This window comes from Acomys russatus, chromosome 19, assembly GCF_903995435.1.
Source record: "Acomys russatus chromosome 19, mAcoRus1.1, whole genome shotgun sequence".
Taxonomy (NCBI): Eukaryota; Metazoa; Chordata; class Mammalia; order Rodentia; family Muridae; genus Acomys; species Acomys russatus.
Window position 1 is genome coordinate 4680996 of NC_067155.1, and position 23107 is coordinate 4704102.

At 50.1% G+C, this 23107-nt stretch overlaps 2 protein-coding genes across 2 annotated transcripts in view; both read left to right on the forward strand.

Annotated features, from left to right (window-relative positions):
• Positions 1–8291, forward strand: part of Uba2 (ubiquitin like modifier activating enzyme 2) — a 32306-nt gene extending 24015 nt beyond the window's left edge. The window contains exons 13-17 of the mRNA XM_051162216.1: positions 1939–2094; positions 3068–3164; positions 4877–4982; positions 6557–6693; positions 8104–8291. Coding sequence (XP_051018173.1) covers positions 1939–2094; positions 3068–3164; positions 4877–4982; positions 6557–6693; positions 8104–8285 — 678 coding nt within the window. The 3' untranslated portion in view covers positions 8286–8291. The remainder of the gene's footprint in view (positions 1–1938; positions 2095–3067; positions 3165–4876; positions 4983–6556; positions 6694–8103) is intronic.
• Positions 8292–13639: 5348 nt separating this feature from the next.
• The window catches only part of Wtip (WT1 interacting protein), a 38632-nt gene continuing 29164 nt past the window's right edge, over positions 13640–23107 (forward strand). The window contains exons 1-2 of the mRNA XM_051162215.1: positions 13640–14220; positions 22679–22780. Coding sequence (XP_051018172.1) covers positions 13647–14220; positions 22679–22780 — 676 coding nt within the window. The 5' untranslated portion in view covers positions 13640–13646. The remainder of the gene's footprint in view (positions 14221–22678; positions 22781–23107) is intronic.

Below are 23107 nucleotides of genomic sequence, written 5' to 3' on the forward strand. Positions count from 1 at the left end.
TGCTATGTTTTTAATTTCTAAGGTTTTCTTTTCTCTTTTCTTTTCCAGGACAGGGTTTCTCTGTGTAGCCTTGGCTGTTCTGGACTAGATTTTTTTTTTAATATTTTATTAATTTATTCATTTTACATCTCAATTGTTAGCCCATCCCTTGTATCTTCCCACTTTCCCCCTACTCCCCTCCCCTATGACTGTGACTGAGGGGACCTTCTCCCCCTGTATATGCTCATAGGGTATCAAGTCTCTTCTTGGTACTCTGTTATCCTTCCTCTGAGTGCCGCCAGGCCTCCCCATCCAAGGGACGTAGTCAAATATGGGGCACCAGAGTACGTGTGAAAGTCAGTCCCCACTTTCCACTCAACTGTGGAGAATGTCCTGTCCATTGGCTAGAGCTGAGTAGGGGTTCGAAGTTTGTTGCACGTATTGTCCTTGGCTGGTGCCATAGTTTGAGCAGGACCCCTGGACCCAGATCCGCCCATCATAATGTTCTTCGTGTAGGCTGGACTAGATTTTGTAGACCAGGCTGGCCTCGAACTCAAAGCAATCCCCTGCCTCTGCCTCCCAAGTGCTGAGATTACAGGCGTGCACTAACACGCCTGGCTTCCCACAGCAACTCTTAAAAACGGAAACATTTCATTGGGGCTGGCTTACAGTTTCAAGGTTTTAGTCAGTTATCATTGGGAGAAGCTTGGTGGCATGCAGGCAGACATGGTGCCAGAAAAGAAGCTGAGAGTTCTATTTCTGGATCTTCAGATGGCAGGAAGAGAATGAGACACACTAGGCCTGACTTGAGCTGAGTTCTCACCCCCCCCCCCCATGACACACCTCTTCCAACAAGGCTGCACCTCCAATAGTGTCAGTCTCTATGAGCCTATAGGAGCCATTTTTATTCAAAGTACCAGTGTGTGTGTTTTAGGTTTACTTATGTGTGAGTGTTTTTGCCTACGTGAATATTATGTACATTCCTAGTACCTTCAGAGGTCAGAAGAGGATTGCAGATCATTAGGAACTGGAGTTAGAGATGGTAAGATACTCTGTGAGTGTCGAGATTTGAACTTGTGTCCTTTGAGTGAGTAGTCAGTGTTCTTAACTGCTGCATCATCTCTCTTGCCCCCCAGGAGATTGTTTTTTTTGAGATGGTCTCACTATGCAGACCAGGCTGGCCTGGAGCTTTGTATGTTAACGCTCACAAGGCCTTGTTTCTGCTTCCCAGGTGCTGGGGTTAAAGGTGCACACCATCACCCTAGCTTCACTGTTAGTTTTTAGATTTGCCTTGGTCCTTAATTTTGTTACTATTGTTTGTTTGGATAATAGAGTCATGGTATCCCTGTAAGAAATACATTCGTTTTCTTCATAAAAATGTTGTCGTAATCATCAGATTTTGTTTGGGAAGATAGTTTATTTAGTTCCTGGCATCTGTGAAAGCAGTGTCATTGATTGCCTCAGTGAGTGTTGGTCTTGTTGACAGATACAAGGGGGCACAAACCCATCAGATGATGGCTTGGCCCTGATGCTTGCTAATTTTAAATCATGTGGCAGGAGAGTGTTGTGCCAAGGAGATGTCTTTTTGTTAGGCTGAGCCTTCTCCCTGGCAGCTGATCAGAAAGGTGCAGAACCAGGCCTCCTACAGTGCCGTTTCCCAGATCCTTTTTGACATCCAGAGGAAAAGACTGATGCCGTTTCTGATTGGTTGTTCAATAAGCAAGATTTTAAGACTCGGCATTATTAGCATGTGTTTTTAATCTAAGCACTTGGGCAGTGGAGGCCGGTGGATCTCTGAGTTCGAGGCCCGCCTGGTCTATAGAGCAAGTTCCAGGACAGCCAGGGCTACACAGAAAAACCCTGTCTTGAACCCTCCCCCCGAAATTTTTTATTTTTAGATTCATCTATAAAAATGGTAACTCAGTGTTTCTGATTCCTGCTTGTGTTTTCTTTCTGAAGATATTTTTGAACAAACAGCCAAACCCAAGAAAGAAACTCTTGGTGCCCTGTGCACTGGATCCTCCCAACACCAACTGTTACGTTTGTGCCAGCAAGCCAGAGGTGACTGTACGACTGAATGTCCACAGAGTGACCGTCCTCACCTTACAGGACAAGGCAAGTGCAAGGACTCTTTTCCAGGGTGGAATTTACAGTGACACTTTATAGTGTGGCTGTGACACGCTTAAGATCTGATGATTACAGCCCTGACTCCTGCATGGCCTCTCTGTCTGTGGTCCCGGGACATGTTTCTTCTCCTAGAAGGAGCCGGTGTGCTTGGTGGGCTAGATAGATAGCACAGCAGTGTCTGGATAAGCAGGAGACAGGCAGAGGGGAAAGTCATTTCCGATGAGTGACCTAGCCTTCAATTGGCCTGGTTTAGGGGGTGAACAGTACTAAGGCTGAGCTTCTTCCTCTAGAACACATGTCAGGCAGTGACTCCCCTTGGAGGATGTGTATCTTGTTTTCCTTGGACAGAGTTGCTGTTTACCGTGGAGCTGGAGGACCACACTCAATACTGTGGTGCTGACACTTGGGAGAGGTTCCATCTTGGAACTTGAGGAAACAGGAAAGGTTATCCGAGGATTGGGTTAGGTGTTTTTGTGTCTGTCAAACACCTTCCGTGACAGGGTTGACATGGAGACTGAGGTGACGTGCAGCAGATGTGAAGCCTGAGCCTGCTGTGCGGGGAGGACTGGTCTCTCAAGCTGTGTCTGCTCTGCATCCACGGGTACATGTGGGGCTGGGATATAGGCAGCTTCCTGCGTTCCAGTTGTCATGAGTGGAGAGAATATTTAAAAGGGCAGAGAACACTCACTGGGGCAGATAAGCTGACGACCCAAGGCCCTTGGTGGAAGGAAAGACCCAATTCCAAAAGCTTTTGTGTGTTCTGTGTGTGTGTGTGTAGTGTGGCACTTGTGTGTACGCACTCGTGTATATAACACTCGTACACAGTAATTATGTAATAAATTTTAAAGAATAACCTGAGTTCTCTCCAGTGAAAAAGTAAACCTATATAGTAGAGCAATATAGGGTTTTTTATGGTCTCTAATCACCTACACTAATTAATACTTAATTTCTCCACTTTTAGATAGTGAAAGAAAAGTTTGCTATGGTGGCACCAGATGTCCAAATTGAAGATGGGAAAGGAACAATCCTGATATCTTCAGAAGAGGGAGAGACAGAAGGTACCGCCCTCACGCGGCCTCCTAAAGGAGTGAGGAGCTCGGCTCCCTCTCATTGCATGTGTTAGCGTGGTGGTTGCTGCCATAGTCCTGGCTGAGGCTGCTTGTGGGAGGGCTCTCACGGCGGTGTTTGTGTTCCACAGTTGTGGATTTGGAAGCTGACTCGTGCTGGGGCATCTTAAGGACTTGTCAGTGACCTGGTGCAGACACTGGCTGTTTACACATTATGATACTTTTGTTCATTTCCAAGGCTGCTCTGCCTGTGTCTTGGGCCCTGGGGCTAGGTTGGTGGTGAGCCTGCTCTTCAGGCTGTTAGTCACACTGGCAAGCATAAGGTTTTATTTATTTATTTATTTATTTTTGGTTTTTCGAGACAGGGTTTCTCTGTGTAGCCCTGGCTGTCCTGGACTCACTTTGTAGACCAGGCTGGCCTCGAACTCACAGCGATCCGCCTGCCTCTGCCTCCCGAGTGCTGGGATTAAAGGCGTGCGCCACCACCGCCCGGCTAAGGTTTTATTTTTTATCCAAGAGTGGCAAGGTCTTGGTAGACAGACAAGGAGGCTTGCGCTTGGTAGATCAACCCCTCTACCACTGAACTGCTCCCTGGTTCTTGAGATTTCATGTCAGGGCAGGAATGTAATAGGTTGGTTGAATGCCACCTTGGCATGCATAAAGACCTAGGTTCAGGTGCAGCACTGCCTAAACGAGGTGTGGTGCCGCACACTCCTGTGCCAGCCCTCAAAGAGGGGAAGAAAGCAGGAGGGTCAGATGGTGATGGCTAGTCTGCCCTACGCGGTAAATCTGAGGCCAGCCAGGCATGGTGGTGCATGCCTTCCTTCATCGGGGGACTCAGGAAGTAGAGGTAAAAGAATCGCTGAGTTTGAGACCCTGTCTCCCCCCAAAAAGCATCAGGATTCTTGTTAATAGTAGTTTTGCTTGTTGAAAAATTAGTTGAGGTCTTAATTAAGCCATATGTAATTAGAGGTCTTGATGGCTGGCCACTTGGGAAGTCTGGTTTCATAGGCAGGCCATGTTCCAGACAACTGTCCCTACCTGGAAGAAAACGTTATCTGCTGTTCTGTGCCGGGAGCTCACTAAAGAGTTCATTGAGATGCTGCAGAGCATCTTGGGATTGGAGTATGTTAGAGTGCTCTGAAGGCCCTGTGAGTCCGTGGGATTTCAGGTCTGTTTGCTTTGAATGGCAGGTGTTTGTGGATCCTTGCAAGGCTTTTGGTAGTTGATTGTTCAGGGCTGAATTCCCTAAGTGCCTGGTAATGATTTGCTGTGGCTGTAACCACCACAGCCTGCAGCACTCAGACACTCAGCTGGGAGCCCCTCTCCTCCCTGCTGTGTCTTAACGTGGCCTTGCTGCCAGGAATATGTATCTCTGATCTCTCAGTGGACAGGCTTCTTCTCCATAGACTTTTTTTTTTTAAGTAAGTGTTCTGTAGCCCAGACTGGCCCAGAAAATAACCTTGGCCTTTGATTCCCCTGCCTCCACTTCCCAAGTGCTAGCGTCACAAGCATGTGAAAGACCATTTTTAACTAGTTAACATGTGTACAAGGCTGTGTCGCTTTCTTGGGTGCTGTGGGTCAGGATTTGGGAATGCCGATTGTTTAGGAGCACAGTCCAGACGGAATGGATTCAGGTGTTTAGGAGCTACGCTGCCTGTGCCGAGACATAACTAAAGCATTTTCTTTCTGCTCACTCTCAGCTAACAACCCCAAGAAGTTGTCTGATTTTGGAATTAGAAATGGCAGTCGACTTCAAGCGGATGACTTCCTTCAGGACTACACTTTACTGATCAACATTCTCCACAGGTAGGAGCTGCTAGTTCTGGGGGTAAGAAGCAAGCGCACACAAGGAGAAAGTGGAGCCGGGGCTCTGTGGGGAAGCTGCGCTGCTCACAAGGGCTGCACAGGGCCTGTGCCTACAGAAAAGGCCAGGACGCAGATGTACAGTGATGGACAGCAGGACAGTTTCAGGCTAAAGACGGGACTGATCAACTATGCTTCTGACAGCTCTTCTCAAAGGCAGATCTCTGGGGCCGGTGAGGTGGCCCAGTTGAGGGTGCTGGGGATCTGAATTCAGTTCCCAGGTCTCATGTAGGGAAAAGATAGATTTCACTCCTATTGGTCAGCTGACTTCCACATGTGGACAATGAGAAACATATGCTAAATAAATTGAATTTTTTAAATCTTATTTTTTTTAAAGATTTATTTATTATGTATATAATATGCTGACTGCATGTGTGCCTGCACACCAGAAGAGGGCATTAGATCACATTATAGATGGTTGTGAGCTACCATGTGGTTGCTAGTAATTGAACTCAGGACCTTTGGAAGAACAGCTAGTGCTCTTTTAAATTATATTTATTTCAAGTGTACTTGTGTTTGCCTGAGGGAGTGTGTGGTCTATGCATACGCATTCATGTGCACCATGACAGGACATACATGGATGTCAGACCAACCAACATGATTACTGTCGGCTGACGTGGGTGTTTTGTCTGTGTCATGTGTGTGCATTGGATCCTCTGGAACTTACTTTGCAGGTGGTTGTGAGCCACCATGTGGGTGCTAGGTGTGGAATATAGGCTCTCTGGAAGAGCAGCTACTGAGTGCTCTAACTGCTGAGCCATTTTTCTGGTCCTTACGTGTACTGTAAACGTGCCCAGTAGTCCCAGCAAAGTGACCTAAAAGGTTGTCACAGTGGTCTTGCCTCATGTTCAGAGTGTTAGTAGGACTATAAATTCTACAGTTACATAATGGACTCAAAGCTAGATGTCAGTGGTGTGCTAGCTCTGGCCTCACTGGGACAGCAGCTGGGGGGGGGGGGTCAGTGGTAGGTTTGTGTTTACTTGTCAAAGAAAACATCAGGAAAGGGCAGGAGTGGTGGGTGTTTGCAGGAGCCGCACATTGGGGTGTGGAGTGTCTGTCTTCCTTATGTTTCAGCTCTCAGCACTGAACCACCTGTAAAATGTACGTCCCCTGTTCTCCTTGATGCATAGGCATTGACGTGTATTTTGGGACTTGTGTGTGAGTAGTGAGTTGCCAATAAAGGTGGGGAGACCCAGAAACCACATAATCCTGTCCCCAGAACACCAGGATCAGGGCACAGATGGAGTGAAGGAACTCTGGGCAAAGCAGCCCAAGAAAGGACATCTCCGTGGTGCTGGGCTGCAGTATTTTTGCCTCAGTGTCCATGTTAGCAATACATAAGGAAAACACAGGCTTCACTGTTTGAATCAGAGAAGCTCTGCTCTGTGGAATTTTCACAAGTGTCTTGGAAACGAGAGGCTTCTGGGGCTGCAGTGTGCACTCTCAGCTGTGGGTTTGCTCCTTTACTATGTCGGCACAGCGTGGTCTCTGGTTTACAGCCTGCATTTCTCTTTCAGTGAAGATCTAGGAAAGGATGTTGAATTTGAGGTTGTTGGTGATGCCCCAGAAAAAGTGGGGCCCAAACAAGCTGAAGATGCTGCCAAAAGCATCACTAACGGCAGTGATGACGGTGCTCAGCCTTCCACCTCCACAGGTGAGTCACCTCCAAGCCAGAGGACTTGAAACAAGCTGGTAATTTGAGGGACACCGTATAAATGCTAAGGCTGAGTTGCTTTGGAATTAATTGGAATGGAGCTTTGACTTTCATGAGCCAGGAAGACCTTACAATTACGGGGGATTCATTCCTAGAGGGAGTTGGAACACAGTTGGATTCACAGCAAACTGTGGGTTCAGTTCTTGGTCCATTGTCTGTTCTGTTTAGGCTGCCAACTGCCTGTTTTATTTTGAAGTTGCAAATCATGCATCTGGCTCTTTGACCAGGTCGTTGCAGGGTGAGTGTGGCTTCCAGGAAGGCACTGCCTAAGCAAAGCCCACCTGAGAATGTTCTCAGGGCACCTGCTGCTGACACCTGGTGCCTTTCAGACCCCATCCTGCGCTGCTCTTTGGTTGGACCATTACCTCCCTGACCTCTCTATTTGGTTTTTTGTTTTTGTTTGTTTTTATTTTATTTTATTTTTTTGTTTTTTTGAGACAGTATCTCTCTGTGTAGCCCTGGCTTTCCTCGACTTGCTCTGTAGACCAGGTTGGCCTCGAACTCACAGAGATCCGCCTGCCTCTGCCTCCCAAGTGCTGGGATTACAGGCAGGTTTTAACTTTTCCTACTTACTCGACCACTTGCCTTTTGGTGTTCTTGAGAATGCTTGCTCCGGGCTGTAGCATCCTCTGAGAATTTATGGGCGAGCTCAAGGCTGTGGAAGTCCCCTCCTGGGCTGGCCCAGTCTTCTCACTGAGCTGGAGCATTGTCTTTGAGACTTCAGTTCTTCAGAACTCCTAAGGGGAATAAACACTGATGCTCTACTGCGAGCAGGTTTTGAAGGCTCTGTAGGGAAGATGCAGTTCTGTTTTTAGTTTTGGCACTTGGGAGACACACTGTCTTAGGGAGTAGGGTTAAAGAGCACAAGCCACACTGTGGCCATAGGAGGTCCATCTCTGCCCTCCGTTTCCTATCTGGAAGTGGGGTAATAATGCTGTCTTCTTTATAGGATGATTAGATGAGTGCACAGTGCTCAGAGCAAGCAGTCCCTGGCGGCTGTAAGTGGCTTGTTGCTGTTGCTGCTCTTTCCTCTGTTAGGGTGACCCTGCCCCTTCTCAGTTGGGGACCCTCTCAGGAGGCATGATAATGTACGTGTTTAATTAAGTGCTGGTCACAGTTTTTTGTTTTGCTTGGAAAAAAAAATAGGACATTTCCCTGGGTCCGTTCGGTTCCCTAGTAACACCCTTCTCCTAAAAGTAGACATGCTTGTTACACGGAACACTGGAGGCGTTCTCTGAGGGTGGCCAGTGAGGGTGGCTTCATTCAGAGTGAGCTCTATGTTGTGAAGCCTAGGCGAGCAACTAATATCTCCCACACTTCACCGTTCTTTGCATTGTTTTCCGAAATAAGCACAAGAGCAAGATGATGTGCTCATAGTTGACTCGGATGAAGAAGGCCCTTCAAATAGCGCCGACGGCAGCGAGGACGAGAGGGCCCGCAAGCGGAAACTGGAGGAGAACGAGGGAACCAGTGCCAAGAGGTCCCGCTTGGAGCAGCCGGAAGATCTTGATGACGTCATAGCTTTAGACTGAGCAGGCTCCTGGCCCTACATCTGGTCGGAGCCGAAGGTTAAGTCCTTTGTTGCAGAGGGAAAGCACAGGCTGCGGCGGCTTTGGTGGGTCCGCTCCTGTAAAAGCGTTGTTTGCTAAGACTGTTAGAGACTCCATTGCTGTACTGAGGTAGGAATAGTATTTGAGACTTTGAGCAGAGCAGGGTGGACCAGTGATGAACTGAAGGGTGCGTGCATGTTGCCTTCCCTGTAAATAGCCTTAGCTATCGTTTCCTAGTGGGAAATACTGTGGGGTAGGAACGCTGGGACCTGGTTATAAATATTATGCCTTTATTTTTGGCTAGAGAAGAGTTATTTTTAGCCTAGATCTAACCATTTTCATACTCTTACCTGAAAGATTCACAGAAGTGTCAAGCGCTATGCATTGAGACTTGTTTTTAAATGTTACCTGGAACTGTGTATATTAATGTAAAACAATGTTAATTTACTCAAAATTTCAGTTTGTACTGCCTGGTATGTCTGTGTAAGAAGCCAATTTTTGTGTATTTGTTACAGTTTCAAGTTATTTATATTTGATGTTTTGTAAACTCAAACAGCAAATACACTGTACTTATGGACCAAATAAATGGCATCTGCATTCTTGGTATCTGCTTCTGTTGCCTTAGTGGCTTTGTGTCTGTCACACGCGTGCTGGCTTCTGCACTCCTGAGTACTTGGGCTGGGGACACTGCTGTTGGCAATCTGCCTGCCATGCTGGTGTGGGGGCCTGAGTTTGATCCCCATCTCCTGTGTGAAGAAGCTGGGCGTGTATGTCATGGTGGCACACCATCTGCCTTCCCAGCACTGGGAAGGCAGACGGGATTGCTGAGGCTCATGGGCCAGTAAATGACCCTGTCTCAAAAACCAAGGTAGATGGCTTCTGAGAAAGACCACCCGGAATTGACCTCTGGCCTCTAGACACACAGAGGGGACAGAAGTGTCTCAACTCTTCTGGGTGCTGCTGCCTGCACACACCTGGTAGGTGGAGGCAGAACGATGAAATAAAGAATTCAAGATCAGGTGCTGGAGAGACGGCTCAGTGGTTAAGTGCACTGTTGTTCCAGAGGTCCTGAGTTCAATTCCCAGCAACCACATAGTGGCTCACAACCACCTATAATGAGATCTCATGACCTCTTCTGGCCTGCAGGCACACATGCGGGTAGAATAAACAAATCTTTAAAAAAAAAATTCAGGATCATATTCGGTTGTCTCTGGAGTCTGAAGTCACCCTGTGTCTCATGAGACTGTCTCAAAACAAAACAAAACAAAAACCAACCAACATAGGTGCCTCCAGGGCTGGCTGGGGCGGAGATCCACGAAAGGCCATGAGTTTAATGACAGCAGCACTTAGGAGAAGAAAAGCAGAGATTTAAAAGTTGGCTTGGCAGTGTGGCTTGGTGGATGGCAGTGCTTGCCAGAAGCCTGAAAACTGTTCAATCCCCTGGGACTATACATTAGGAGAGGACCAACTTCTCTGTGCTGTCCTCCAACCCCCCCCCCCCCCCCCCCCCCCCCCCCCGCCACATGTCTTGGAGTGTGCCCTCTCGCACATGATCTGCAGTGTGCATGTCTGGGTGCCTATGTCTAGGTTCATGGCCCAGCTGGAGCCACAGTTAACATCTGTTCTGCCCTCCTGGGTTTCTTTTCCCAAGAATACTTTTATTACGTGCAGGTGAACCTCACAAGTACACAGTTAAACACTGAGGGGGATTTGGAGGTGGCTTAGTAGCTAAAGGGCCTTGTAAGTATGAAGGCCAGAGTATAAAATCCCCAGGACTCAGATGGGTAATGGTGGTGGCCATGTATATCTTTAATTCAGCATTAGGGAGGTAGAAACAAATAGATCTCTTGAGTTCGAGGCCAGCCTGGTGAAGTCAGGACAGCCAGGGCCACACAGAGAAACCCTGTCTTGAAAAACCAAGAGGGGGGGGAAAAAAAAAAAAAGAATCCCCAGAACTCACCTAATTACAAGGTAGGCTTGCTGCTGGCCTGTAATTTCATCCTGAGAAGGCCGGCTCTAAAAATAACCTAAAGAGATGGCTTAACACTTAAGAGTATTGCACTCTCGTTACAAAGCCCAACTCAGACATATGCATAATTAAACATGTGGGCAGTAGAGGTGGTTCAGAGGTTAAGAGCACTGACTGTTCTCCCAGAGGTCCTGAGTTCAATTCCCAGCAACCACATGGTGGCTCATAACCATCTGTAATGTGATCTGATGCCCTCTTCTGGCCTGCAGGTGTACATGCAGGCAGAACACTGCATACATAATAAATAACCCAGTAACACTTCTGCAATCCATCTCAACCAGGCAGCAGTGGTTGCACATGCCTTTAGTCCCAGCACTTGGAAGTCACAGGCAGGCAGATCTCTATGAGTTCAAGGCCAGCCTGGTCTACAGAGTGAGTTCCAGACAGCCATTGCTACTCAGAGAGACCCTGTTCCAATAAATACATTTTAAACATTGTGTGTATAGCTGGGCGTGGTGGTGCAGCCTTTTAGGCTATACAGAGAAGCCCTGTCTCAAAAACATCCCCCCCCAAAAAAATATGTGTATGTATACTCAGATATTTGTTGCGGGGGAGGGGGTGTGCCACAGCACTTGTGTGGAGGTCAGAGGATAAGCTGGCTCTTAGCATTTTAAGGCAGAATTCTTGAGGTCCAGAATTCTCCATTTGGCTGTTTTTAGGGAGGATATATTTTTAGAGAAGTATTTTTATAGATAACTTTTATAGATACTGGGAATCTGCTTCTCGACTTCCCTGCATTCAATCCAACACAACAAATTCCAGCCAAAAGCTTATTTGGGACAAAGGAAACAAATACGAGCTGAACGTGGTAGTACAAGCCTTTAATCCCAACACCTGAGGGGCAAAGGCAGGTGGACCAGTCCCGCTGAGTCTGGTTGGCTACATAGCAAGTTTGAAAGAAAGAGGGAGGGAAGGGAAAAGAATGAATAGCAGCTGAAGTGCTTTTTGTGCAGGGCCACAATGCTTTGTTCTTTTTAGTCCTATTCTGAAGATGGTTATTTTTTGGTTTTTCGAGACAGGGTTTCTATGTGTAGCTCTGGCTGTCCTGGACTCACTTTGTAGACCAGGCTGGCCTCGAACTCACGGACCCACCTAGATTACAGGAGTGCTTCACTGTGCCAGCCATTTTCATTTTGAATGGCTGATAAATGCAATCAATTATATGTGATCATTGGCCAATTTCTTTTCCCCCTTTCTCATCAGACAACTAGATAGATCATGAGGTGGCTCCTTTGGACATTTGCTCCCCAAATACTTGCTTCCAGACCTTGTGTGGATGAGGCAGGCTTGGAATTCCTCAGGTCCTAGGAGGTAGGTGTGTGTGTGGGGCGGGTTGCGGGTTGGAACCAGACACTCTGATTCCATCTGGGGTACAGGTGTCCTGCCTGGCTCTTTGCACAATGAAATCCAGGCTTCTGTGCAGGTCAGTCTGCGGGCTGACTAGTTCCCTATCCCGGGTACCTGGGTACTGTCCTGCCTCACTCTGAGCAAAGAGTGCCTGGAAGGGAGGGGACTTTGACTTGGACACGTTTCCCTGGGTCACTGGGACTGGACATAAGGTTTGGTTTTCTTTCTCATGACAGCTCTTCCAGTGGAAGACAGACTTTTTAGTTTGTGTCTCTAGGGATAGAGTCCCCACCTGCACTGATGCTCAGAAGGTGACCATGCCCTAAAGCTGACGGTTGGTCGGGTACTATAAAAGAGGAGCCCTTGCATTTCAAGGTGACTCCTACCACAGTCACACTAGCTGAGCTTGGCCTGGCCAGGCCTTGGGGGTTGCAGGAAGATTCTGCATGCAGTGACTGGGCTCCTACTTCTTAGTGCCTTTCACAGAGGGGGGGGGGGGGAGACCCAAGGCCAACAGATTGCCACTGGCTGCAGGTTGCTGGGCCCTTGTCCAACACTCATGAACTAGAACGACCATGCTGGGTCCCTTTAGTGCAATCTATGTAAGCAGAAAACTCTAGAATAAATGGGGAAAAAGCAACACTGGAGCATAGCAATTGAGAATCCTGGCCTGTTAGCCAGCTTCCAGACTTGAGCCAGTTAGGGACACAGAAGCCATTGAAGGGAAGGCCATGTCCCCTAGGTATGTTACTGCTAGCCTTTCTACATCCTTTACTCAGAGGGACCAAAGTACTGTACCACTGAGAAAAAGAACCAATTGGACTTTTCAAGGCCTAGTAGATACTGGTTCTAAGTTCACAGTAATTCTGAGACCCCCCCTTTCCCCCACCCCAAACAAAACCAAAACCGTATTGTGGCTCTCCAGTTAAAGTAGGGGCTTGTGGTTGTCAACAGTTTTTGTTTGTTTGTTTGTTTGTTTAATTTAAAGATTGTGTGTGTGTGTTTGCCTGGATGTGCGTGTATTCACCATGCTCATGTCGGTCAGATCTCCTAGAACTGGGGTCAAGGATAGTTGCGAAGGGAAGTTGAGTTGGGTCCTCTGCAAGAGCCAACACGTGCTCCTTGCTAAAAGAAGCAAGTTTGGCGGAAGATGGACTCACAGTGGGTCCTGGAACTCATCCTGTGATTCTAAGTCCCAGAATGTGTAATCGGGATGGCTATACCTGCAAGTTTCTAGAATTCCCACACTGATGCCCCGTTTTGAAACTGCCAGAATTCCCACATCGGTGTCACATCCAGTTGGCACAAGGCGGCCAGCATCACAGCCCAGCTCCCGTAGCAGAGTGCCCGGGGGGGGGGGGGGGGGGGATACGGGGAGGGAGGATGTGGTCTCAGGGCTCAGCCTGGGGTGGGGTGGGGACTGGCGGGAATGTGGAATGCGCCCTGTCGAGCCCCCCCCCCCCAGCCCCCCCAAACCTCGGACCAGAGACTTGGCCACTCCGTCGGCCCGCCCGTGTGTCCCCGTGCAGCCCGCGTACCCCTCAGCCCCGCCGTCGCCGCCCCTACATTCCACAGGCCGCTGCGCAGTCTCTTTCCCTCGCATTCCAGACGGGGCAAAGGAGTCGCCCCCCTCCTTCTCCTCCCCCGCTCGCCGTCTCTCCCCCCATTACCCACCCCGCGCGCGACCTCGGAGAGGAGGAGGGGGGCGCGGCCCCGAGCTGCGCGCGCATTCCTCCGGCGCGCGCCTCCCTCCCTCCTTCCCCGCCACGGCCCCGCGCGAGCGCACGGCCCACGCCGAGCGACCGCCACCCGGGCCCCGCCCCGCCCCGCGCCCAGGGGTCCCGGGGCGGGCTGCGGGCTCCCGGCAAGCGGACGATGCGGCGGCGCTGCCGGAGCGGCGGCTGCGGCGGCAGCAGCGGGTGGCGGAGGCGGAGGTGACGTGCCGCGGCGGCGGCGGGCCGACGGCCATGCAGCGCTCGCGGACGGCCGCGGACGACGCGGCTCTGCTCCTGGCCGGGCTGGGCCTGCGCGAATCGGAGCCGACCGCCGACTCCCCGGGGCGCGTGCGGCGAGGGCCGCGGGCGGCGGACGAGGCGGCGCCAGCGCCGGGCCGCAGAGGCAAGGGCGGCGGCGGCGGTGGCCCCGAGGCCGCGCCCGACGTCCCCGGCCGCCCCGAGCGAGGCCCCCGCGCCAGCCTGGCGGGCTCGGACGGCGGCAGCGCGCGCTCCAGCGGCATCAGCCTGGGCTACGATCAGCGCCACGGCCCCGGCCCCGGGCCGCCGTCGGGGGGCAGCGCGCGCTCCAGCGTGTCCAGCCTGGGCTCCCGCGGCTCGGCGGGTGCCTACGCGGACCTGCTGCCGCCCGTCGTCGGCCCCGCACCCGCCCGCTCTCCGGAGCCTGCCCCGTTCCCGTTCCCGTTGCCGTCGCTGCCGCTGCCCCCGGGCCGGGAGGGCGGCCCGAGTGCGGCCGAGCGGCGGCTGGAAGCGCTCACGCGGGAACTGGAGCGCGCGCTCGAGGCGCGCACGGCGCGGGACTACTTCGGTGAGCCCCGCCGGGCCGGCGTCGGGGGTGCCCGAGGCACTGGGAGCGTCTGTTCTCCCTCCACGGATGCTAGGGACCCAAACAAAGTCAGGTTGATTGATAGAGTAAGCTATTTTCTGGACGAGAGAGAGAGAGAGAGAGAGAGAGAGAGAGAGAGAGAGAGAGAGAGAGAGAGAGAGAGAGAGAGAGAGAGAGAGAGAGAGAGAGAGAGAGAGAGAGAGAGAGAGAGAGAGAGAGAGAGAGAGAGAGAGAGACAGAGAGACAGAGAGACAGACAGAGAGAGACAGAGACACAGAGAGAGACAGAGACAGAAGACACAGAGACAGAGACACGGAGAGACAGACAGAGACAGAGACTGACAGACAGACACAGAGACAGAGACACGGACGGGCGGACAGACAGACAAGGTTTTGCTATGTAGCTTTGGCTGGTCCAACCCGAGGGAGATCTTCCTGCCTCTGCCTCTCGAGTGCTGGGGTCAGAGGCAATTGGACGCTGCAAAAGATTTAGTTATGTGTATGTTTAAGGTACCCTGGGAGGTCAGAAGAATGTGTCAGATCTCTCGGAGCTCGAGTAGCTGGCAGTTATGAGCATTAAGGGTGTTGGGAAAGGCAAGCACTCTGCTAACCCATCCTTCAGCCTGATTTGCTTCGTCTTCATCTTTAGCATTGCTTGGTGATGACCAGAAGTCTCCCTCCCCTTCCAACTGTGTGAGGAGGCATGGGAGATGGGGTGCCCTAAAGTTTCAGTGCTGGTAATGGCTGCAGATGGGACTGTGTGAAAGCCACAGGACCAAAGCCAGGTAGTCCAGGCCTCTCTGGGCTAAGTCATATATATATATAATTTCTAAAGGAATATTGAGTTAAGCAAGTAGCTCCGTGATAGAGTGCTTGCCCTATCACAGCCATGGGTTTCTTCCCCAGCAAGGCAAAGCAAATAAAACCACAAGCCAGCCTTACAGCTTGTTACACGTACATGGGGAGGGGGGGGGCCGGGGAACCCACACACACAAAGAAAAATCTGCACTCAGACTTTACACTTTAGGTTGGCATGGTTGGTACAGGTCTGTAATCCCAGCACCAGGGACAATAGGATAGTTTAAAGGTGGTCTGCTCTGCGTCCAGTTCCAAAGCAGTCAGGACTTGGTTTCAGAAAGTGGGAAGAGAAAATGGACGTGATACCATCAAATAGAAAAGAAAAGGAATAAGACTCAAAACAGCCCTGCTGAAGGAGTCCCGTGCAGTAGCAAGGCCCCAGAGTCTCTCTCTCTCTGGTGGCTTTCCTTGGCACAGGACCTTCAGTGAGTCAGGAGTGGGTCTCCTGGCTTGGGGGTGTGTGCGTGGTTAGCAAGCCTGGGACAGGGCTGGCAGATTTGGAGCCTTCTCAAATTCAGTAGAGCTAGCAGTTCCAGGTTCCATTGAAAGAGATCTTGGGGGAGTAGAGGCTGTCCCTTAGCAGGTCAGGTGGGTGCGTTCCAGGTCGGAGGAAGAAAGTGAGGGTATGAGCATATTGTAGCCCAGGATGGCCAAGGGCATGAGGGCTGTAGAGTTGGCCTGTCATATAGGGATTCTGGTTAATGGGCTGGGAGTAGACTCGGCATCTTCTGAAGGGGACACTGAGCATCGGACCAGCTCCTTGCGCCTGCACACTTAGGGGCTGGGCAGTGCTCTGTCTGTTGGCACCCCGGGGTTAAAAGAGAGACTGTATTACCCTTAGTAGGTAATACAGAAGTAAAGGCACTGGTGGCCAAAGACTGCTGGAGGTGAGGGTTCCTCGCCACCGAGCAGCAAGAGCTCATAGACAGAGTTGGCGGAGCAGAGACGGTCCCTTCTCTGAATAAGGCCTCATCTAGTGCGTGCTGGTCTAGAATGTGCTCTTTAGCCAAGGATAGCTTTTATCTCTTGCCTTCACCCCAAGTGCTGGGATTACAGGTGTGCACTACCACAGCCAGATTATGGGGTGATGAGGGTGGAACCTGGGCTTCATGCATGCTACAGAAGCACCGTGTCAACTGAATCATATCCCCAGGCCCTCTCTTTTAGTTAGGATCTCACTCTGTGTACCAACCTGAGTCCAGGTAACCATATTCCCTCCTCTGCCTTCCTGAGTGTGGGGATTACAGGTGTGACCCACCATACCTGGTTTAAATGCTAGACCCCAATACTCCAAACCAAAAATATGTTAAATGGCAGTTTCCAGGTACAATAAGCACCTGGAATCCAAGCATTTGGAAAATTGAGGCAGAAGGGTTATACATTCCAGGTCAACCTGCACTACAGAATGAGACCTGGACAGCAAAACAGAAAACAAAACTGTATTAATTTCATGTTTGTTTGTTTTTTATTTTTTTAAAAAATTATTTATTTTTAGTTTATGTGCCTTGGTGTTTTGCCTGCTGCATGTATGTGTGTGAGGGTGTTGAATTCTGGAGTCACAGACAATTGTGAGCCACCATGTGGGTGCTGGGAATTGAACTTGGGACCTCTGGAAGAGCAGTCAGTGCTCTTAACTGCTGAGCCATCTCTCCAGCCCATCATGTTTGTTTGCTTTTTAATTTGGAAAAAAATTTAATTTTTATTTTGTGTATATTGGTGTGAGAGTATCAGAGCCTCTGGAATTGGAGTTACAGACAATTGTAAGCTGCCATGTGGGTGCTGTGAATTGAACCAGGGTCATCTGGAAGAGAGGCCAGTGCTCTTAACTGCTAAGCCATCTCGCCAGCCTGTTAGCTTTTTTACTTTAAAGGCCAGAGCCTTAGGCCAGGCTAGCCTTGTGTTCTTGTTTCAGCCTCCCACGTGCTGGGATTATCTTCATGTGCCACCCCAGCCTGTGATTTAAAATTTTTCAAAATTTTCGACCTGACTAAATACCTCTTACAGAAGGGAGTCTGACTTCTAAAAGCCTTGTCTGCAGTGTTTCCCCCGTGAGCCATCCCCAATTCCCTCCTTGTCTGCAGTGTTGTCCCTCCTGAGCCATCCCCAATTCCCTCCTTGTCTGCAGTGTTGCCCCCTGTGAGCCATCCCCAATTCCCTCCTTGTCTGCAGTGTTGCCCCCCTGTGAGCCATCCCTAATTCCCTCCTTGTCTGCAGTGTTGCCCCCCATGAGCCATCCCTAATTCCCTCCTTGTCTGCAGTGTTGCCCCCCATGAGCCATCCCTAATTCCCTCCTTGTCTGCAGTGTTGCCCCCTGTGAGCCATCCCCAATTCCCTCCTTGTCTGCAGTGTTGCCCTCCTGAGCCATCCCCAATTCCCTCCTTGTCTGCAGTGTTGCCCCCTGTGAGCCATCCCCAATTCCCTCCTTGTCTGCAGTGTTGCCCCTCCTGAGCCATCCCTAATTCCCTTCTTGTCTGCAGTGTTGCCCCTGTGAGCCATCCCTAATTTCCTCCTGGCTAGGCTCTGCCTCAGCTGAACCCTCCCTGGGTAACCCTGGGCCATTTCTTGGTGTTTTTGGCACTCTGCCTTCTTGCCAGTTCCGCTGCCTAATGGAGGCCACAGCCTCAGGCCCCTGGACCTGCCCCTGTGTTGTTAAGGTTCCTAGGGCCACACCCTGGCTTTGCTTTTCTTCAGCAGCCTTTTGGTTCCAACACCTGTTTGATTTTTCTTTTTTAAGATTTTATTTATTTCATGTATGAGTGCTCCATCTGTATATACACCTGCAGGCCAGAAGAGGGCATCAGATTCCAGTACAGATGGTTGTGAGCCACCATGTGGTTGCTGGGAATTGAACTCAGCACCTCGGGAAGAGCAGCCAGTGCTCTTACTCCTGAGCCATCTCTCCAGCCTCCACCTTTGCTGTTCTGCCTGGCTATCAGAAGTTTGGAGAAAGTCCCTGAGACCAGGATGAATTTTTTTTTAATTAAAACATTAAAAAAATTATGCGTGTGTGTGTGTGTGTGTGTGTGTGTGTGTATGTGTATGTATGCGTTTGCATATATGTATGTATGTGTGTGTGTATATGTGTTTGCATGCATGTATGTGCATGTCTCTCTATATATGTGTCTGCATGTATGTATATGCGTGTCTGTATGTGCATGTGTGTATGTGTGTGGGGGTGATGGGTGTGAGTGCATGAATACTGCAGCGTGTGTATAGAGGCTGGAGGCTAACTTGTGGGTGTTGGTTCTTTCCCTCCACCATGTAGATTTGGGGCTTGATCCAGGTGTCAGTCTTAGCAGCAAGACCTGCTGACCCATTTCACTGGTCCTGGAGAAGTTTAGATCTCCGACCTTAGTTGCTTGCAGGACTTTGTGTTGCCCTTAGCCTCAGTAGTTTGCTTTTCTGTCTTCTGGTCTGTGACGCCCATCCTGGTGCCCACTTCCCTCAGAATACCCACTCTCTGTGGACTTGCTCCTCCCTCCATGTTTCCAGCCCATGGCCAGCCTCGCTCTCCTGCTGTTGAGAGGGTGACATGCCACTTTCCCTAGCCTCCAGCTTGGCTGACATGGCTGAGGGGCTAAAGAAGCAACTTGCTTCCAAGCTTGACTGTCCTGGTTTGATCCCCAGAACCCACGTGGTTGAAGGAGAGACTGACTCCTGCAAGTTGTCCTCTGACCACACATGGACATGTACAACATTAATTTAAAAAAATTTATTTAATTTCAATTTATGTGTGTTGGTGTGAGGGTGTTAGATCTTGGAGTTACAGACAATTGTGAGCTGCCATGTGGGTGCTGGGAATTGAACCTGGGTCCTTTGGAAGAGCAGGCAGTGCTCTTATCCACTGAGCCATCTCTCCAGCCCCAACATTAATTTTTTTTTTTTTTATTGTTTTGGTTTTTCGAGACAGGGTTTCTCTGTGTAGGCCTGGCTATCCTGAACTCACTCTGTAGTCCAAGCTGGCCTCAAACTCAGAGCGATCCACCTGCCTCTGCCTCCTGAGTGCTGGGATTAAAGGCGTGTGCCACTACACCTGGCTGGTCACCTATTTTTGAGGCAGGGTCTCCTTTTGTAGTTCAGGCTGGCCTAGATAGAGCTCATTGTCTTCCTGCTTGACTTTCTGATCACTGATATTGGAGGCATATACCCCTACACAAAGTGTTGTGATTAAAGCAATCCGGGTACATACTTAGAGAAAAATCAACTGTACACAGAAATTAATGCAACATGGAAACTTCCCCTCTTATGCACCTTTTAATCCTTTTATTCTTTGTCTTTTAAAAAGATTTTTACTAATTTTATGTATTAATATTTTGACTGCATGTATGTCTGTGCACCATGGCTGTGCCTGGTGTCCATAGAGGTCAGAAAGAGTGTATCAGATCCCCTGGAACTGGAGGTCTATATGGTTGTGAGCATCCACGTGGGTGGTAGGAATCAAACCCTAGCCAGTCCTCTTCAAGAGCAGTGATCTTAACCACTGAGCCATCTCTCCAGATCCTTACTTCTGAGATAGCATCTTGCTGTCATAACCTTGGCTGGTATAGAATGTATAGCATAGACCATGTTTGCCTCAGAGTCACAGGGATCTGCCAGCCTCTGCCTCCCAAGTGCTGGGGTTAAAGGTGTGCACCACCATGCTGGGCTTCCCCACCTCCATCTTCAATTGTTGGTTGTGGTCAGTCAGTAAAGTAAATGGCAAAGTCTGATTCTCATAGCTGGTGGAGGAGCAGGAAGATGGGGAGGGAGGAGAAGTTGGGTAGTATGTTAGGGGCAGACTGAAGAGTGAAGTCAGAGGCGGTGACGCATAGCATTGCTCCTTAGAAGACAGGTTGTGGGCGCTTGCTTGAGCCTCAGATATGAAAGCTAGCTGGGGCAACACAAAGAGGGCCGGTGAGATGACCAGTGTGTTTATGCATTTTCTACTGAGCCTGACCTGAGTTCATTTCCCTAAGACCCACATGATCAAAGCAAAGGCTTAGAGTCCATGATGGAGCAACCGCATGGCCACAGGAGCAGCTGAGAGCCTGCTCTTTTTTTTTTTTTTTTAAATGAGACAGGGCTTCTCTACCAGCTCCGGCTGTCCTGGAACTCACCTTGTATGTAAGGCTGGTCTCGCACTTCCTGCCTCTGCCTCACGAGTGCACGGATGAAAGGCAGCGCTGCTGCACCTGGCAGAGAACTCACATTTTGATTTGAATGCAGGAGGCAGAGAGAACACTCTGGGAATGATCTGATTCTTTTGAAACCTCAGACCCCTCCCAGGGACACACCTATAACAGGCCCACGCCTCCTGGTCCTTCCCAAATAGTTTCACTAATTGGGGACCAAGTATTCAAACATAAGAGCTTATGGGGCCGTTCTCAGGCAAGTGACCACAGAGATGGTGAGTAACTGAAGGGGGCAGCCTTGGGGCTCTCCTGGAGACCTGGCCTCAAAGTGTACAAGGCTTAGAGCCTGGCATCCCTTGAGCGCTGCTGGTCAGTCCTCTGGTTTTTCCCCTCTCTTGGCCCAAGGGGGTGGTCCCCACTTCCATCCAGTATTTCCAGATCCTTGTATAGAAAGCACTCTCCTTTCAGTACATGATGTAAAGACTACAGAGGACCTCCCTCACCATCCTGTATAAAAATCACACACATCCGGTACGCACTCTGCCACTAAGCCCCTAGATCATTCTGTGCAGCTGTGCTGTTCTAGAACTTTCCGTGGAGCCCAGACTAACCCTGAACCTGATGTGCTCCTACTTCAGCCTCCCCAAGTGCTTGAATAAGAGGCATGTATCAACGTACCTGGCCCTCTAGGTTTACCTTTGGTTCGGTTTGTTTGAGATGAGGTCTTACGTAGCCCATGATGGCCACAGCTCCTTACGTAGCTAGCTTGGCTTCCAAGTGCTGCGATTACAGGCATGTGCCACCATGGCCAGCTGCCATAGATTTGTTTATTTAAAGAATCTTTGTAAAGCCGGGCGTGGTGGGGCACATGCCTATAATTGCAGCACTTGGGGAGGCAGAGGCAGAGGCAGGTGGATCGCTGTGAGTTCGAGGCCAGCCTGGTCTAAGGAGTGAGTCCAGGACAGCCAAGGCCACACAGAGAAACCCTGACTCAGAAAAACAAAGAAAAAAGGGTATTGTAAAAATTGCAGGTTTTCCCCCCTACTTTTATTGATGTGTATGTTGCGTGTGTGCGTGTTTGTGCACCGTGTGTGTGCCAGGCTCCTTGATTTATCTTAATGAGCCTGACTTTGCTCCATAGTGTTTGTTCCCATCTGACGTTACTGTTGTCATAATCACCAGTGCTGTTATTTCTTGGTTGCTGTTTGAGGCAGAGTCTCCATACAGACCCTTGGCTAGCCGCCAACTTGCTATGTAGTCCAGGCTGGCCCGGGACTCTGAGCTGTCCTCCTGCCTTGTTCTCCTGAGTACTGGGGTCAGGGACACACGTCATCTGACATGTACCCTACTTATCAGACACTGTGTAACTCCTGCTCTGGGTCCTTCCTCTGGAATACTTGCTCCTTGGGGCTGGGGATTTTTATGCACTACACTCCATCTGCATTTAAGATGTTGAGCGGGCAGGCAGCAGGCCGTGGGTGTCTGTGGAATTGACTACGGCATATGCGGATCTTGTACAGGTGGGGAAGGGATGCCTGTCGAGGGCAGTGATGCCTTTGAGTGTGCCTCTGTGGGGCCTGAAGGTACATAGTTATTCTGAAGAGCAGAATCTGGCTCAGAGGCAGCAGGAAGGCTGTCTTTCAGTCGGGGGTAGAGAGGTGTGGCATGCAGTTTCTAGGTTTCTTTTTTTCTTTCTTTTTAAAAATATTTTTATTTAATTTTTAAATTTATGTGCATTGGTGTAAGGGTGTCAGATCTTGGCATTACAGACAGTTGTGAGCTGCCATGTGGGTGCTGGGAATTGAACCCAGGGCCTTTGGAAGAACAGACGGTGCTCTTAACCACTGAGCCAACTCTCTAGCCCCAGTTTCTAGGTTTCTAGTGCTGATGGTTGAAGCTCATAGTCGACTTGGTCTCTGCCTCTGCCTGTGCTCCGTGAAGCTCTTCCAGTGCTCAGGCAGCGGCAGCCAGACCTGCATGCTGCCTATACACACAGCCTTTCTAGCCACTGTGGCCAACTCGCTGGCCGAAACCACTTCAAGGAGGAAAGGTTATTCCAGTTCATGGCTTAGTAGTGTCTGACACAGCAAGGAAGGCAGGATGGCTGGTGCCGTCTTGTTGGTAATGGCAGGAACATCAGGGTTGCTCATCTCAGTGGATTAGAAAGCAGAAAGTTTGCACCAAGAGCAAAGTTGAACTACAGCCTTCAAGACCCATACAGGATATGGCCTGTATCCACCAGCCAGGCACTGTGTCCCTTAGTCTCCAAAAGAATGCCTGTGGGGGAACATCACACATTTGATGCACAGTGGTGACCCTGTAGTGAATATTCGTTGCTAGGGACCTGGTGACGCTGGCCTTGGGAAGCCAACTTGCCTAGGGTCAGGCAGGTCTGCACCTGACCAGCGTCCTGGCTGGCCACCCAACTCCATAGAGCATAGTGCCAGCTGCTGTTCTGTTTCTCCCACACAGGCATTTGTATCAAGTGTGGGCTTGGCATCTACGGAGCGAGGCAGGCGTGCCAGGCGATGGGGGGCCTGTATCACACTGACTGCTTCATCTGTGACTCCTGCGGTAGGTAACCCCCACCCATCCCTGCTGCTTCCCGTCACTCCCTCACACCCAAGACTCAGACAGAGGGGACACTTAGCTCTGGGGTGGAAGGAGGCTGCTCTCGGTCATTCTCCCTGTGTGGTGGATCGTGGTCACCTTCTCTCTGGGCTTTGGCGTAGGGCTTCTCTGCCTGGGAGGGATGGAGGCATGGGGTGATGGGGCTTGTATCTATCTGCACTTGAGGTTAATATTGAAAAAAAAAGATTTATTTATTTTGCTTTATGTGTATGAATGTTTTGCCTGAGTGCATGAGTGTGCACCACATGTGTGTCTGTTGGGTCCTGTGGA